Genomic DNA, 18,674 nt, shown 5'->3' with positions numbered 1-18,674 from the left:
AATGATGAAATTCAACATAATGCACATTTACAAGCATGTTTTTTTTATTATTATTTTGGTGGTTTGTATTTTTTATTGAACTTACATTGATTTGAATAAAAAAAAAAAAAATAGCAAACAAAATAAAGTTAGATGCCAATGCATGATAGGATGTTGACACATACAGAGTATATGTTTTACAGAAGGAACAATAGACAGACTACAGGAGTACCAGGGTGTGTAGGAGTTTGTTCCTGGTATCTACGGCTCCTTCAATAGTCTCATGCAAGTTTACTGATGAACACATTTGCTTAGAATACAGTGCAACATAACTCTAAGCCATTTAAGCCAAGTTTATTTATATACATTGTTAAAGGCTGAAACAGATTATTTTTTGTATTTCTTTAAAAGGAAGTCACAAGTATCAGGACAATCCTTAATTTGCAATAATATATGTTCTGTGACGGGCTGACGACCAGTAAAATTGGCATTGAACCAGCAAGTTCTTTCACAGCAGTTTGACAATCACTTATAAATATATATCAAATATAAAACATTACAAGGAAAAACATATTTTATTGACATTTCAGGAAAACACTTACACCAATGGCAATGTATGTCTTCATATAGAGCTGGTTTAAAAACAGTTCTAAAATAAAGTAGTAAGTGGGTCTCATTTTATCAGGTTTTTAGCCTGTTGAGCCATCCTCAATTATTACGAAGATAATGGTCTAAGTTTTGGGTATGACTGAAGTGCTGGGTTACCATCCACATTCACTTCCTGTGTTACATGCTATAGGGTACTGCACACTGTACTACTATTCAATGTGCAGCACAGAATACAAGTGTAGGTAAGGTCCTATTAACTGTAACCCAGAAAAATAATAGTTGCATGAGTCAAAGAAATACAAGTCTAGAGAAAAAAATATATAACAGCAAAACAATAAGGGAATTGTTAGACTTGGGGACCTAATGCTAATTTAACATCTCCACTCAAAACAGGAGACAGGTAAACCAGTCTTAGTTTTGGCCATATATAACATTAGACGTATACTACTTTTTTTGCAGCATTGTGGGATGAAATAATGATAAATATGAGTAACAGCCCCAATATGTGCAACATACAGACTTATGTATTGGGGTTAACAATAATAAATCAGCAACACTTTCAGTCTTGTGCATCACATCTGCTATTTACAATTCCCTCCAACTATATTGGATTTGGCCAAACACAAGGCATACAGGTGTCTATCAGAGATAAGGGGAAGGATTTATTAAACTGGCATTTAAGTGAATAAAAAAAACAAAAAAAACCCACACAACAACAACAACAACAACAACATGATGATCCAAATCAGCATGACATGTACGGAGCCTGTTGTACCAATTTGAAAGATTGTATATAACATGCCACTAAATATAAAAATTGAGAACACATTTAATATATTTCTGGAGTTTTTTTAGAAAAAAAAAAACAACAGAACACCTCTGTGATTAAAATCCATCCTTCTTATAAAATACAACTGTTCCTATAAACACTATTTGATATGATCTTCATATACATTTTAAAACAAGGCACATATAAAATTACTTGCCTTGCTTACCAAAAGAAAAAAAAAAAATTGTCTGGTTTGCTCTGCATGTTACTTGTTGCGCAAGTGTCTCTGGCTGTTCTGTAAGATAGCTTGCTTTTCCATGAGTTTTTTGAACAGTCCTTGTGGGTTTTCTAACAACTGCTTGTGTTTTCCGCATTCCACCACTCGGCCCTGGTCCAAGACGGCTACAGCATCAGCATTCTGAATGGTGGAGAAGCGGTGGGCAATGATCAGAACAGTGCGTCCATCCATTAACCGATCCAGGGCCTCCTGCACCACGTGTTCATTCTCTGCATCCAGAGCGCTGCACAGCAACAACAGAATAGGACATTTAAATGGAAGAAAACACAACAAATACAGTATATATCAGCATTTAACAATAAGGGTATGCTAAATCTTGACGGTGATGTCTACAGTTATTTTTGGTTGTTCAATAAATCCATTAAGTCTTTATAAAAAGTCTTGCTACTTTTATTTTTCTAGTACGATTGTAATGTGTCACAACTGAACATCTATTGAAGCATTCTTAAACTGGAAAAGTTGATCCAGTTCTGTTAATGCAGAAAAACCCAGCTGTTTGAAAGCTCTTTTCAAAATGACCGCTCTAGTGCACTGGGGTTTGAGATCACGGCTGCGTTCAATATGCAGAGTGCTCTGCCGTGGCGCTACGTAACATAGAGCTCTTATTGAACTTGTGTTACGAAGACAGAACTTTCAAGATGGTGTAAAACGCAGCACTAGCGTTGTTTTTGGATGAATTTATGGAAGGATTGTGCAGGAAATCTGCAGTTTAATGCCTCTATTGCACTTGCATCGAGAGTCAACACCATGGCTTTAGCGGCAGTGAATTCAAACACATGCACGAGTCCTGTACGGATTGAAAACTACATTGAGAGCATTGTTCCTCAGTACTGTGATTTGTTGCATATTGCATGTTTTATTTACAGGTGGCTACAGTGCAGTTTACGCTTGCAATTAAGATGTTTCTATTGTATGCAAGTACTGTTATACAGCAATTAAGATATGTTGGTCAAAAAGTCCAATACGTGGGGAAATTACACCACAGTCGCCACACTGCCATTTTGAAATGCCCACCAGGTAAGCTCCTCTGAATGTTAGCTAACGTTACGAAGCGCTCTTGGCGTGCAGGCCATTCATTAGAAAGCGCCACGTAATGCTCTGTCATTGAACGCACCCCTGTCCTCTGATTAAAAAAAAAAACACCAACCCCCCCCCCCCCCCCCCAAAAAAAAATGTAACATCATAGCAAGTGCTCAGGCTTTTCTGTTCCGTACTACATTATGGATAATTATTGCTGTGTTACCTGTTTGACAATGTGGGCAATAATCCTTATACTATCAGTGCACAAGAGCGGACATTTTGAAAAGAGCTTTGAAACCGACTTAAACGTTATAAAAGTGTAAAAAGTTATCAGGATGTTAATTAAAAGAAATGACAGGTACGTAATTTAAACAGTTGTAGCAACACGCGGGGATGTGTAACACTGTATTTTTTGGAACCCAGCTGCTTACTCTTAATGCCTTTTTTCTCAGTGTCAAATATATTGGAAGTTGGCAGCAAAGGATTAAGATGAGAAATGTCTCCATCTATACTCAGAATGTAATACTATCACAAGTTATGATACAGAATGTCTCTACCAAGTTTTACCAAAATCAGATAAGCAGATTTATGTAAAAATGTACAGAAATTAACACAGTGTAACGAATGTAAGTATATTCAAACATACAGTACAATCACAATATATCCCCATTGCCGGGGGTTTTGCATTCCACATGGGGATTATATATTTCTATAAAATTACTTTTGGTAAAACATTTGCACAGCTAAATTTGACCCAACATGTTAAGTTGAAATAGTTAACATTTTCAATTAAAATACTCTTATAGAGAATTAAAGATGTTACGGAGGGAAACATTTGGAAAGTAAAATAGAATCTGTAAAAAGCATGAATCAGTAACAATAAATCTTGTAGAAATGTACCTGGTGGCTTCATCTAGCAAGAGAATTTTGGGATTCTGAAAAAAAAAAATGAAACTGTAAGTTTGTCTTGTTTAAGTATATTTATATTGTCAACCAAATAAAGTCAAAGGTTATTTTTGCAAAATCATTTCATACAAAATAAACTCATTATAATCTGTATTGCGATGGACGGTATAAACGCCCACACAATAAACTGACATTCAAAATGTCCCCCATTAACCAGTACAATAAACAAAACACACACGCGTCATGCATTACACTAAAAATGTATTAAAACCTATGAATGTAAAAAAAGTAAGTGCAAAAAAGTAATGCAAGTGCAGAAATGTACAGTACAGGTAGGCTATACTACTGCAAATTGTTTCCAGTGAAGAACTGTGATACACATCTGGACGGCCCTTTTTTGCAAGTATCACAATTTGGCTCTACATCCAGATGCTGCTCCATAGTACACCACAGTGTTAAAAGCGCAGCACGCACATACGTAGCTATTCAGAAAACATTCCCCCGGTTCTGTTTGCACGGTAAACCACAAGCAGGTGAACTCTTGTAACACAACATGGGGGTTTCGATTTGCCAATCACTAGCGGGTCACATTTTTCACTGCCATCCATGGGATTAAATAGCCAAGGTACAGTACAGGGGTAAATCGCTCAGTAACAAGGTGCAAACAGCTGACTGATCGATCTCTCAAGCTTTTTTTTTTTTTTTTTAGCTCAGCTCACCGCTGCCACCCCTGCGCTGACTTGGGAGTGGCAAAGACAAACACATGCTGTCCTCCGAAGTGTATGCCGTTAGCCACTCACTTTTTTACACACTGCACTCACCATGCAGCCACCCAGAGCTACAGCATCAGAGGACAACGCAGCCCTGGGCAGCTTACAGGCAAGCCCGCAGCCGCCCGGCCAGACCACAGGGGTCGCTGGTACACGGTGAGCTGAAGACACCCTGGCCGACCTAGCCCTCCCTTCCTGCGGGCAGCGCTCGGCCAATTGTGCGCCGCCCCCTGGGAGCTCCCGTCCTGGGTTGGCAAAGGATTAAAAAAAAAAAATTTTAACGTCATATTTAAAATTAATATAGGTCTAGGAGTTGGAGGACGACTGAAATTACATTTTTATAAAGCTTTTTCAGATGTACATGCTGCTGAAGTAAGTAACCATTATACAATATTACATTTTTTACACCTTCGTCTATGCTATAGAGAGAACACTAATAACAGGTATCTAGATACAACTGCGTATAGTTATATGGCCTACTTAGTTGAAATTTATAAGGGAATGCACAGGTTTTTTTTTTTCCCCCTCACTATCGACTACAAGTTTCCCGTCCCAGACTTGTCCACGCCCAGAATAGCCTACCCAATTTACATAGACACAGTATCATGTATTACAGTACAGTAAATAAACTTTACAGCTATAAATGTTAACGTAAAAGTTTTTATCCTTCAAAGTCATTAATGCTTTTACAGCCAGTGCAGAAACAGCTAGTTAGCTAGGACAAGGGTGTGGTTTCAACTGGGGACTGCAATGATTGAATACATTTTCTCATATTTTCAAATTTTCACAGCAGTCCCTTGGTTGAAACCACACCCTGGTCACTGCCCTGGGTCATTTCCTCTTATGGGAACTAGACTTAACCATGCAGAAAACGGCAATGTCACGTCAGTCTTTTACAATGTTACCTAATTGCGTATGTCTGTCCATCCATCTCTGGCTGTCTATCATACTCAACATGATGAACACTTTTATTATACATGCCTAGCCTTGTATAGACATTTTAAATTGGATTTGGCTTTCATGTTCTTACCCTCTGAATAGTTACAAACAGCACTGGTCACAAGTTGCTTTAATCGTTAAGGACAGCAGCAACTTACAGGATAACTTAGGCCTGTCCACACTATGCCTTTGAGCCATATTAGTTGCCTTAACACTACGCAGCACTTAATACCATACTCGAGAACCGTACTCGAGACTACTTCAGGGGGTATGGTTCTAAATTAGATTGCATCAAATAGTGCTGTTTATCAGAAGTGTGGACGCTGTAATACCAAATTACATTTTTTGTGTATTCTCCAATATCCCCAAATGCTCTTCGATATATTTTGCGAAATAACAGGCGCCTGAAGGACTTGCTATCAGTGTAGACTCCGTACTGGGTATTCATTTTAAGCTTAAAAAAATATATCTGTCAGGACATCTCTGTTAAACTAGTTGGGGAAAATAACAAAAAGCATAGTATTATAGTAGGCCAGCAACAATGAAATGCAAGTTAAAAGTAGGATCAGGGATGAACAATTTATGTAATTTATCAGCTCTGTTTGAAATAAAATGAAGTAGACCAGAATTAGGCTCAGGCAAGATATGAAGGTACAAAACAAAGATTGTTTTGTAATTAACCGCTTTTTTAAATAGAGTTTAATTATGAAACAGAATCAGCACAATTTGTTTAAAGGTCACCCGATTAAAAAAAAAAAAAAAAAACTGAAAACTTCAAGCCCTACTCGTCTGTGTGTGTGCTGTGTGTGTTCGCATTTACTTTTTCCAAAATAATTTTTTTTATTTCTTTTTAGCAATATGGACCTCTATTAATATGAGGCATAACACATTATTTTAAAATAAAATACAGTGCGTAGTGGGATACCATTGTATTAATTTCCACTGTTCATTACACTGCTAGGAACTGTAACTGAGCTCCTTTAATAATGCTTGTATGCCTTAAGCCTGACTAAACATGAAATGGTACTTCAGTGTGGACGCTTTGAGCTGGACTAATTAGAACGGTTTCGAGTACGGTTCTCCAGATTGGTTATGTAGTGTAGATAGGGCCTTAATCATCATACCACTAATAAGGTTGATTAAGTTAGTCTGGTAGTTGACAAAGATGCCTGCTGGGTGTCTGAAATGCAATACAGGTGTGTCATTTTATTGTAACCTTAAGCAAAAATAATAACAATAAATTAAAAAAAAAAAAAAAAAAAAAACTAGATTCTTCAATTTTTTTTCCAGTTGCCAATATACAGAAAAATATCAGTACCTTACTACAGATAGTTAATAACAAAATGTGCTAGGGAGTTACAGAATTATTTTAATGTTAGAATGGCCAAAAAAGGGACTTAATATAGCCAAAAAAAATTGAAACAAAAAAAGGCAACATTTCAACTTTTACTTCAAGCATTTTTGAAAGCTTCACCGACACTGATGAGAATCCAAAGGAAAACTAAATACCTTGAGTAAAGCTCGGGCAATTGCAATCCTCTGTTTCTGACCACCTATTGAAAGACATTTTTAAACATATTTCAGTTACATCAAATAAAAGTGAAGTTTTACACTTTAATGACTTTGGCATGGATATGCAGCATAAAATGTCACATTAATTAAATTAAATGATACAATTTATAAAATAAATTGAAAAAATCATGCATTGTTTCTATCAAGCAAAGCTTCAGTGGAGTATAACACCTTTCAATCTGCTATTTTTTAAAAATGTTTGAGCCTCATTTGGCATTAGAATGAAATACAGTTCACCGGTAGAAACAAAACATAATTTGAAATTTGATCCTCATTTACCCAGATAACTAAGAGAAATTCTTCTGACATCTTGAATAAACAGTTCATTTAGTGGCTGGTTAATTATCATTTTTGTTATTCTGGTAGGTTTATTATTAGTTTATGATATTTTCTAATGAAATAAAAATTGAAAACTAGTTGTCTGACATGCATTTCATAAAGTGTTCCTTTCCTTTTTCGCCAAGCAGACTTCTTTGCTATGCTAATAAAACCATCATTTAGAATCCAACCTACCTTAATGGTAATGTGCCTAATAAAATAGAAATGCACCCATTACCTCATGGGTATTTAACCTAATGACCCTGTAACATGAATAAGATATATCAAAGCTGCATGTCAGAGCCTGTGATGCAGTCGTACCCGCCCCTCCGAGGACATAACTGGATGGCAGACACGGACATCGTCATAATTATTCCTTCAAGACTGCTGCAATTATGGACAGTGACCCTGAAGGTTAATGGTTACATTTCTATTTCAGGGAACCAGGGTTAACGTTCCCTATCAAGTACGAAATGTGACCATTACCTCATGGGTAGAAATACCAAAGCTGTCGCAAGGCAAACCCCTGCATCTTGCTCACCCGCTTTGCAAAGGTGATAGAAAGCACACAGTCACTGGAGCGCTAACATTTGAGCCAGGCTGAATGGATGGGCTCAAAAGGAGGCTTCGAGAGTGCATTGAGCACCATGTTTAACCTCCAGCGAGGCACAATGTCCTTCATAGGTGGCTGAAGTTTTACATGGCAAGCTAAATGGCTGCCAGATAGACCTTTAATGTTGAGGGAATTCCTCTCATCAACAGATCCTGCGAAACTGCAGTATTACTGCCATGGGACTGTAAGCGTTTGTGGTGATGGAATCCCTTTTTGTGACAATGCCCAACGCTGTGCCGAGGCGCAGATGGACAGGCTGTTTGCACCAAGAGAGCGCCTTTAGACAGTGATGAAACACCGTCAATAGGCAGTCGCGTGTCAATGCTGACTGAAAAAGTCCTGCTGTTGAACCAGGCTTGCACAGGGCGCATGCCTGGTTCAACAGCAGGACTGAATAGCTCTAAACAGGTAGCTAATCTTTGCACTCTGCCGTCCGACAGAGTGAACTGTATGGACCCGGAGTCCAATCACACTCCTACATAGGAGGCTGTCTGAGAAGGTGTGAGCTGGCTCTTTACATTATTCACCATAAGCCCCAACTGTAGAAGGTGGACAACAAACAGTTACATGTGAGCGTATGCCTGAGCTGGAGACTGGGCACAATGTCATCCAAATAACAGAGTACTCTCATACTTTTGAGTCTCAAATGGGGCCAGTATAGCTTCCCTGCGCTTCGAAAAGGCATGGGGAGCTAGAGAGAGGCCAAACGGCAAAACTTGAACTTGTACTCTGTTCCCTGAAAAGCAAACCGCAGATACTTAAGTGTGCCGGTTTTTATGGGGATATGGAAATAGGCATCTTTGAAGTCCACCATGGTGAACCAGTCGCCTGGCCTGACTGACTGCAACAGCTGTTACATTGTCAACATTTTTAACCTTCTTTGACTCAGAAACAGGTACACCTGCCTGAGGTCGAGGATTGGTCTGAGGCCACCATCCCGCTTGGGCATGGAGTAGAACCCGTCCTCCAATTGGAGGGGGTGTACCGCATGAATAGCCCATTTTGGTAGCAGAGCTGCTACCTCCTGAGACGCCACAGCGGTGTCCTGTGGGTCCGTGACTGATGATGTAGTGACATCCTGAAAGGGAGGGGGACCGTGCTTGAACTACAGTGAGTAGCCGGTCTGAACGGCAGTACGCACCCGGATGTCTGTGGTGCACCAACGTCAATATAAGCAATATATAGGGGTGCCCACCAATGTTCCCTCTAAGCTGCGCAGCAATCTGGCGGGTGCCGCGCAGCAGAAACATCAGACCACGCAGCACCACACACGGAGGTATCAATCACCTACTTTGTGTATATCAGTTTGGACATTGAGGAAATCCTACTGGCTAAGAGAAACAAAGAGCTACCTAGCAATAACCAATCGAGTGTGTTTTATGCAGTGCCCACCCACTGACCTCTCGACATAGTGTAAAACTTAACACTAATGAGAAGACGGCGCTTGCAAATCATGTTTTTATTATTATTATTATTATTATTATTATTATTATTATTATTATTATTAAAAAATGGGAATTGTATATTTTTTTTTTAGTACGCAGAAACATAAATCCCTACAATACAAGTGACCTTACTATCTTAAAACTCGAAGAGATGACAACATCTTTACAACACCATTTAAAATAAAAATAATACAAATGCAGAAAAGTTACGTTATAGTAGTACGTGGACTTTTTGATAACTGCATTGGTGTGTGCTTCCTGCATTGCTCTTTGATTGTAGATAATACTGAGTGTGAGTGTGATATGTTATTTCTTTGGTTTGGTAATTAATAGGAAGGCGCTGAAAGGATGGAAAGTGTGGTCAGATGATGTTAAAACCTTAGTTTACTTAAAATCTTGAACATTTATAGTGCCTTGTTCTTGCTGATATTTTTTAGTTTATTTGTTGAGTGTGTTGCATTTACTGACAATCACGTTTGCTGGTGATAATTGTTTCGTAGGGCAGTTTATATTAACTAGGACGTCATTTATTTAGTACTCAACTAAGCTGCCCATTGACAGAAAAGTAGTGCTCAGAGAAGTTTGTAGTCTGCTCAGTAGAAAAAAAAAAAAAATAGAGGGAACATTGGTGCCCACCTATATAGCTTCAAGCAAACCAACACAGCTCTAAGACTCGGGGAAGCCTACTGTCAGAGCCCTGACAGCCTTCGCAATGGTACTGCAAGCAGGGACCAAAGCGGCAACGAAACACTGCGGGATAGACTGCAAGCAATCAGACCCGAAGCAGAACTGAGCCCAGCGACTGCTAGTGAATCGGAAAGGTAACCTTGTTCGTTGTACAGTACTTGTACTGATGGGAACGATGTAGGCCTGGACCAACAGTTACCACATAAGCAGACTATAGGGGTGCCCACCTATATCACTTCTGGCAAACCGACAAAGTCCTAAGACTGGGGAAAGCGTGCTCTCAGAGCCCTAACAGCATTCACAATAATTCTGTAAGCAGTAATGTAAAGGAAACGAGACACTGCAAGCAGTGTAGACCGAAGCCCAGCAGCTGCGTTCGTATTTCTGTGAAAAAAAACAGAAAAATACACAGAAAAACAAATCAGTAACATTTGATTACTGTTAACTTTTAAATACCCATGCAGTAATGGGTACATGTTGTATTTGTTAGGGAACAAACCCTTTATTTATTTGTTTTCATTTTTTTGCTTCCCCAAACTTCAGCTGGTCTGCAGTAGGAAGTACCAGGGGCATTCATGTTTACTGTACCTCACAGAGTACATGAAATCTGTGTGACTGCAGTGAAACTACCTTTAGGTAATGTAAAGGAACAGGAGAAGTCTGGTTTCTGATTAAGAGAGACACAGAAGGCTAAACTGTTAAATAATTGTATTAAACAGTCACTCAGGAAAAACAAGATTTCAGCATTACAGCAGTAACATTAGCTTTCTAGTTATGGTATATCAACCAAAAAATAAAAAAGTATACAAACAGATCTTACCTGACAGCAGAATGCCTTTCTCTCCAACAACAGTGTCAAATCCCTTTGGAAAGTTCTGGATAAAACTGTTGGCATTGGCAAACTCAGCAGCCCTGTAGATCTCCTCTGCAGTGACCTGAGAAGGATCCAGTGCTCCGTAGGCAATGTTTTCAGCAATAGAGCATGAGAACAGAACTGGCTCCTGATGGGACAATATATACAATACAACAGCCCATTAGTGTTTCATGCCTCAAAAAGGAACATTCTATTATGTGAGATGGGGGACAAATGGGATAATTGTAAACATATATTGATATTTTTAACCACTGGCTTTTTCAATATGGAACACAAAATGTTGAATAATGTGTACATTTTTTTTTTGTTGTTGATTGTGACGAGGTACTCTGCCCCTGTGTGTATTTTGTTTATTTTGAGTGGTCTATTGTTGTTCTATGATTTAAATGTATGTATGTATGTATGTATTGGTGCACGGGGTGTGGTTTTATTAGTGTTTAAAATGTATGTATTTGTGCACGGGTGTTTAAGGTTGGTAGGGAAGGTTTAATCACCTTCCCTGCCAAAGCAGTTCATGAGCAGACTGTGCCTGGGCTCGGCTGAATGATTAACAAGCAGTTGAGCCCAGGCATAGCTGCATAAAAGAGGTAGAAATCTCACACTCGTGGTTGTTGGGTGTACAGAGTATAATGCACAAATATAATCTAAAGTAACATTTAAACTTGTCAGTAGTCAAAAGCAATGATCTTTGTATTACTGTTTTTGGTGTACTTGCCTAACCATCGTCAGGACGGGTAAGCCGCTTCCCTGACACAGGAGAATCTTCCGCACAGGTTAACACACAGTTTACTGATCTTTAAAACCTCTACTTCTCTCCTTCACAATTCTCTTACACACCCACCCGTTATAACAAAGAAGCCTATTTATACATATTGTTAATTGTTTAATAATCATACAATCAACCAATTATCCCATTACCTTACACTGATACTGGTTACACTATGTAACACAATTTTTGTTCCTGGGTAGTAAGTGTTATTTCCCAATTGCTTATGCCTCAAAAGTACAGAAAATGGCTATTATTCCCCACAAACTTTGCTTTAGTGACCAGGACAGTGATATTTTGAAATGTACCTATTTCCAATGGGAAAATGGGCGAATTTGTGTCTTTTCATTCACATAAAGTCAGATAAAAAGGAGGCTGTGTGGTCCAGTGGTTAAAGAAAAGGGCTTGTAACCAGGAGGTCCCCGGTTCAAATCCCACCTCAGCCACTGACTCATTGTGTGACCCTGAGCAAGTCACTTAACCTCCTTGTGCTCCGTCTTTCGGGTGAGACGTAATTGTAAGTGACTCTGCAGCGGATGCATAGTTCACACACCCTAGTCTCTGTAAGTCGCCTTGGATAAAGGCGTCTGCTAAATAAACAAATAATAATAATAATAATTTATAGTTCTCTACTGCTGTACACCACGATACACAATGTTCTTATGTACTGTACACTGTTTAGTATTACTGGTTTCCTGACGCGTCACTGGCACTGAAGGGACTGTGGCCCAGTATTTATACCAAAATAAATAAAAAAGAAAGAAAATAGGAAATATTTTAGTAACCAGTTCTTTATGGTCCTAACAGAATATACCCAATCCTGATGTCCAGAAATGGGAATGGGCTTTGGATTCAGATGAAATGACGTAACAAAGGAGGTCTGAGAAGTGATCTTACCTGACTCACAGTCCCAATGTTGGTCCGCAGCCAGTATGGGTTCAGTTCACGCACATCTCGACCATCAATCGTAATAACACCTAGAAAATACAAAACGGAAGTTATTATCTCAGGAGAACTGCACTGGGAGGCTGGACATCACTTGCAAAACATGCACTTGTAATACTTAATAGTATACAATAGCTTTACTTTTTTGATAAACAGGAAGTAAATAGAGTTTTATCAACCTTGAACAAGCTTTTGTGAATGTAAATAAACAAAAAATAACAAATGAGAGCAAAATATCACAGTTCTCTCAAATATATATGTTTTTTCTATTTTAGAATATAATTTTTTGCTTCAATAATCACATCCTGGTGACTTTAAAACTTTAAAGCATTCCTGTGGCCACAAAAGTTCAGCTGGTAAGTAATAACTGTCCAAAAAGAAATACACCAGGAAGCAATAATACAAAGAACAAATATGGTATGTCTTACATGCACTGTGTGTTGCAGGTGTACCAGCTGAAAACCAAGTTGCTAGTCTCCTAGAGTGGCTTCTTCCTCAAAAGTTATTTTTAACACTAATGAAGTCTCCTACTTACCAGAGTCCGGGTCATACAATCTTAACAGCAGAGATACCAGTGTTGATTTTCCTGAGCCACTGGGACCAACTACAGCCATCACAGAGCCCGCTGGAACAGACAAGCTGAGACCTTGAAAAATCGATGCATCCTTACGGGTTGGGTAAGAGAAAGTCACATCTTGGAACTCCAGAGCACCTTTCAGTTGATCTGGTCTCAAAGTAAAGCCTTCTGAAATGAGTGAAAAAACAGGACAGATAAATTGCAAGATTACAACATTACTGAGATTCTGTAGTCACCATGGAAACCAGTAGGACCAATGACCACTTTCTGCGGTCTCCAGTTACATTGTCAAATGGTTCTTTTATGCGTAACGGCTTTTTAATTTTGTATTTCATTTGTTATGTACAGTCGCAGACAAAAGTATTGGCACCCTACACTTAATATCAGAGAATTGAAGAAAACATGTTAAATACAAGCATTTAGTGAACATTAGCCACTAATTCATATGACAAAGACCAAAACACACACTTTCTGGTAGTTTAACAAACAATCTTTATAAAAAAAAACAAAAGCACTGAAGCAATTTCAAATATTTGTTAATCACAAAAGTATTGGCACCTTTACATTAAAAGTCTGTCAAAATAACAGAACTAAATTAAAACTATAATCATTGATTGAAAACCATTACACAGTAGCTTAGCTGCACAGCCAATAGCCACAAAAGGCGTAATCTGTTGAAGAAGTATGTTTTTGCAACAGAGCAATGATGGTCAAGACAAAGGAGTTGGATTCATGTTTGAGAAAAGCTCTCATAGCAAACTAGAACAACGGAAATGGCTACGAACAGTATCGAAGAAATATGGAATAGCAAAATCCACAATCAGAGCAATAAATCAAGAAGTACCACAGAACAAATTCAACTGCAACGCTTGAAAGAAGTGGACGTCCAAACTAAATTATGGGTAAAGCAGGTAGGACAATTGTCCGAGCAGCTATAAAAAAATCCAAGATTAACAGCCTAGGATTTAAAGAGAGATTTAGAAGCATCAGGAATAATAGTGCATAAAAGAACTGTACAAAGGCACCTGAACAGAGAAGAGTTGTATTCACGTAGATCTCACTGCAAACCACTTGAAGAAAATTAATAAAACAAACCGGCAAAAATTTGCCAAAAATCCAGTTAAAGTCATACAGCTTGGATGGCGCCAGTTCACATCCGGGCTGTGCAAAGAAGCTGAACTTTGCTGGGGACTCCAAAGGGGACATCACATTGGCTCTGACGCTCCCGGGATGGGGGATGGAAAACCGGCAGGGATTCTTTCTCCTCATCGCGCAACAGCAAACCCTACTGGCCAGACACCGAGCACATTCAGAGTGGATAAAAAGCAGGGCTGATCTCTTTTCTCCGGGATTGGTAGCCCGCCCACCTCTGCTCTGGATTGCTTGACATAAAAGCGATTCTGGCTTTAGGCTTGTGAGATCAGAGGATGCTCACACGCCCTCAGAATGTCTGTACTGTGTGGGGACTCGCTGCGGTGAGGAGAAAAAAAAACATAATTGGATATTCCAAATTGGGGGAAAATAAATAAATAAAATAATAATTTGTCATTCTAAATTTATATATATAAAAAAAATATATGATCAGGAATCTGAAGCACTCTTCAACAAAATTCTCTGGTCCAATGAGACTAAAATATAACTTTTCCCCAGAAATGGACCACAGTATATTTGGAGAAAAAAAGGGAAAGCCATCAATGAAGAAAACCTTGTACCTACAGTTAAACATGGAGGTGGTTCAATCATGATATGGGGGTGTTTTAGCAGTTCAGGGACTGGAGATATTCATGTGATTGAAAATCGAATGAGTGCAGCCATGTATCAAAACATTCTCCAGAGGACATTGATACCATCTGCTCATAGGCTGATTGGCAGACAGTTTATCTTCCAACACGACTACAACCCAAAGTATACGGCTAAGTCAACTCTAGCATTCTTGAAAAAAACAAAGATGAAAGTTTTGTAATGGCCATCAGATCTAAATCCAATAGAAATGCTTTGGACTAATCTGAAAAAAGCTGCAGCTAAGCATTGTGGAACTAATCTGTCTGAACTGAAGGAAATATGCAAGACAGAATGGGCCCAGATTTCACTAACAAGATGTAACATACTGGTTAAGAACTATCATAAACGTCTGAAAGCCATAATAAAATAAATTGTGTATTTTGCCTTTTGTTTTGTTAAAAAGTGGTTAAAGTTTACTAAATGCTTGTCCTTAATCAGTTACCTTGAATTATGGTATAATAAGTGTAAGTGCCAATACTTTTGTCTGTGACTATCATAAAAAAAAAAAAAAATTATAATAATAATCTTTCTGGAGTTCACATGCGATTTCTACTTCTCGCTGAGAAAGAGCTTTTAGCTGATGCTGGTTATATTGTATGGTACAGCGTCACAAATGAACTGCGCTTTTAAAAAATCCAAGTCAAATGAACAGTTCTCAATGGATGTGTACATTAAAAAATGAAGAGTCACGTCAAAGACTTCACATTTTTTCTGAGATTTGTACATTTATTAACAGATTGACGACATACAGGATAAATACGGTAAGCGCTCAGTGCAAATGTTTGTTTGTTTTGCACCTTATGCACTTTATCCTGTACATCATGAGTCTGTTAATAAATGTGCACATTTCTTCATTTCATGTATTATTGTACGTTGTATTGTAGCAATGTTTTTTTTGTTTACTGTATTTAATGTATTATGCATTGTTCATCAATATCTTGTAAAGCGCTTTGTGATGGTGGTCCACTATGAAAGGCGCTATATAAAATAGACTGATTGATTGATTGACTGATTGATTAATCTCTGCATAAACAAATCAAATTAATCAATCTCTTTTAGTCTAGAAAACCAAGTTTCAGAAACAAATAAATAAAATGAATAAAAAGGGGAAGCACTCTGCATTTAGACTTACAATATGACACCGCTATAACTTACCATTCAGTGGAAATTCAGGTTGTCTGTCTAGCAGCTCCCATAATCGTGTCCCTGCTCCAAAGCCTTTCATTAACTCAGAATAAAAAGAGCTCATACCTGCAACAGAGCACAAAGGACATGTTTGCCAATAACATACAGTCCCAGCCATGGCTGCATATTCAAAATTAGAGCCAACAGTATGATAATAAAGTTGATGACTATGACATATATCAACAGTATGTACAGAATAGTATAGAATTAGCATTAGCACTTTGAATGACAATTACCCATACATATGCAAAAAAAGTAAATATGACATACAGACAGATGGATTTTAAGTGGTTTGTGGCAGGACAGAGCCCTGCACGTAAATAGGGGTCAGGGCAAAGCCCTGCTAAAAATGTCTTGTTTTGGTTTTAGAACAGGTGAATTTATGGGTGTATTTATATGTATTGTGGGTATATTTAATGCATGGTTTGTGGATATCTATTGTACAACTTAAAAAGTATTGTTTGGGGTTAAAAACACAAGTGAATGTATTGTAGTTTAAATGTATTATTGTACAATTAAATGTGGTCTGGCAGAGGCGATTGTTAGCAGCTCGTTTCTGCCAGACATTGTGAAAATGCGGTCGACAGCTGTTGATTAGTGATAAATTGGCAGAGTAAAAACTCTCGTGTAGAATATGACCATCTCTGGATTAGCAATAAATTAATCAATCCAGAGATGTATAAAAACCTGCAGCTTTTGCTGGTCGCGGTGGGTGTTTGAGAGGAGGAACGAGAGCAAGAGAGAGCGAGAGCGAGAGCAAGGTAAAATGAAAGTAAAACGAAAAAGAATATATTACAAATGCTACGCGTGCTGGAAAGACCAGCACGATACTTGCTGGTGTCAGTTATTTGTATTTCGAGACTGTTTTGTTTAAGCCTTTTATTTTGGCTCCGTAAGCTTTGTGTTTTTGTACAACCTTTTGATTTATTGTTTGAATAAAATACGTGCACCAGCGCTTTTCACCCGTAGTACCTGTGTGTGTCAGCTTCCTGGTCTGGGGAGGTCACTACCACATGGTTCTTATTACAATGACTATAATATTGTGTAAAGTTGCCTTCACCTGAGTTCAGGATTTGTCAGTGTGAGAGCCAGCGCAATCCTTTTGTTTTGTTATTAATACAGCAGTGTATGGCTCTTATTAATTTAAACATACTAGATGATCTAGACTATCTTGCATATGTATGTGACAGGCAACTAAAATGTCGGTGGACAGTAAAAAATAAATAAATACATCAAATGTAAGATAACATCAAAAGGAGATACATCTACATATCCTAATATTTCACTTCCTTAAAGAGGAAGTAGCTTCAACTATCATTATTTTTTATATTTCCCTTCCAATTTATTTATTTATTTATTTATTTTTTTAAATATTTCCCTTCCTATTCAATAGTTTTTTTTTAGATTTCCCTTCCTATTTTATGTTTGCAATCATCCCGAGGGGTTCTGTTGCTCCAATTTCGTTATTACCGTTTCTCTAAGTCTGCTTGACCTTGTGTTGAGTCCCTGTACATGGAGATAATGTGTGGTTGAATTTTGTTTGTTTTATCTGACACATCTCCAAGCTGATGAGCCAGGGAATAACAATCCATGTGACCAAGAGCCTTTATTGTGAGTAGATCAGAAGACGGGCCTCCATGTGTATAACCTGGGTTGCTCTTTCAAACAAACCTTTGACCACTGTGTGGGGAACTGGGGCAGGGTTTCAGAATCCCACTGTGTGTGGAACTGGGGCAGGGTTTCAGAATCCCACTGTGTGTGGAACTGGGGCAGGGTTTCAGAATCCCACTGTGTGTGGAACTGGGGCAGGGTTTCAGAATCCCACTGTGTGTGGAACTGGGGCAGGGTTTCAGGATCCCACTGTGTGTGGAACGTGCAGGGTTTCAGAATCCCACTGTGTGTGGAACTGGGGCAGGGTTTCAGAATCCCACTGTGTGGAACTGGGGCAGGGTTTCAGGATCCCACTGTGTGTGGAACGTGCAGGGTTTCAGAATCCCACTGTGTGTGGAACTGGGGTAGGGTTTCAGAATCCCACTGTGTGTGGAACTGGGGCAGGGTTTCAGAATCCTACTAAAAATAATTGTGCTTAGTTTGATGGGATTGTTAAATCTCGCAAAAGTATATGGAGGGTGTGTGAGCGTAGGTTCCTTCAGCCGGACATCCCTTTTTAGTGGGAGCAGCACTTAGTCGATCACAGGCAACTATTATTTTCTAGCTGTGTGTAACAGGTGGGACCGCGGGAACCAGGAAGTGTTAATTGTTGGCATTATAAATATCGGCACCATAAGGGTGCAAGAGAACCAGGTAGTCGATGTGCAGCTGTGTTTTGGTGTTCCTGTGTTCCCGTGGTTCCCCCTGTGACGAGGTAAGCCGGTTGCACTATTGTTTTGCTCCCTCTTAATTTTTACGTGCAGTACTCTTTTGGTGTCCTGGTTTTATAGTATTCTTTATTGGTATATTGTAGGGTGAGTCGGCGGATATTCTTTTGGACGTCAGTATTCCGGACTCTCCCGAGGTAATGTAAACTGTGTTTTCAATGTAATTGCTGCGTTAGATTTGTTGTGGTGGTGCGGCGTAACAAGGTTTCTTTTGTTGTTGTAGGAAGTGGAACGCCACCAGC

The 18,674-nt window shown here is 38.7% G+C and overlaps 1 protein-coding gene across 1 annotated transcript in view; it reads right to left on the bottom strand.

The window, feature by feature from the left end:
* Positions 1-285: 285 nt before the first annotated feature.
* Positions 286-18,674, bottom strand: part of abcb10 (ATP-binding cassette, sub-family B (MDR/TAP), member 10) — a 36,329-nt gene continuing 17,940 nt past the window's right edge. The window contains exons 7-13 of the mRNA XM_034018997.3: positions 16,025-16,120; positions 13,046-13,255; positions 12,463-12,542; positions 10,746-10,926; positions 6,800-6,843; positions 3,576-3,610; positions 286-1,878 (exon numbers count right to left, since the gene is read on the bottom strand). Of these exons, the coding sequence (XP_033874888.1) occupies positions 1,623-1,878; positions 3,576-3,610; positions 6,800-6,843; positions 10,746-10,926; positions 12,463-12,542; positions 13,046-13,255; positions 16,025-16,120 (902 nt within the window). The 3' untranslated portion in view covers positions 286-1,622. The remainder of the gene's footprint in view (positions 1,879-3,575; positions 3,611-6,799; positions 6,844-10,745; positions 10,927-12,462; positions 12,543-13,045; positions 13,256-16,024; positions 16,121-18,674) is intronic.

This window comes from Acipenser ruthenus, chromosome 6 (genome assembly GCF_902713425.1).
Source record: "Acipenser ruthenus chromosome 6, fAciRut3.2 maternal haplotype, whole genome shotgun sequence".
NCBI lineage: Eukaryota > Metazoa > Chordata > Actinopteri > Acipenseriformes > Acipenseridae > Acipenser > Acipenser ruthenus.
Note: the sequence above shows the minus strand (reverse complement) of the source record. Positions and strands in the feature narration are given on the sequence as shown.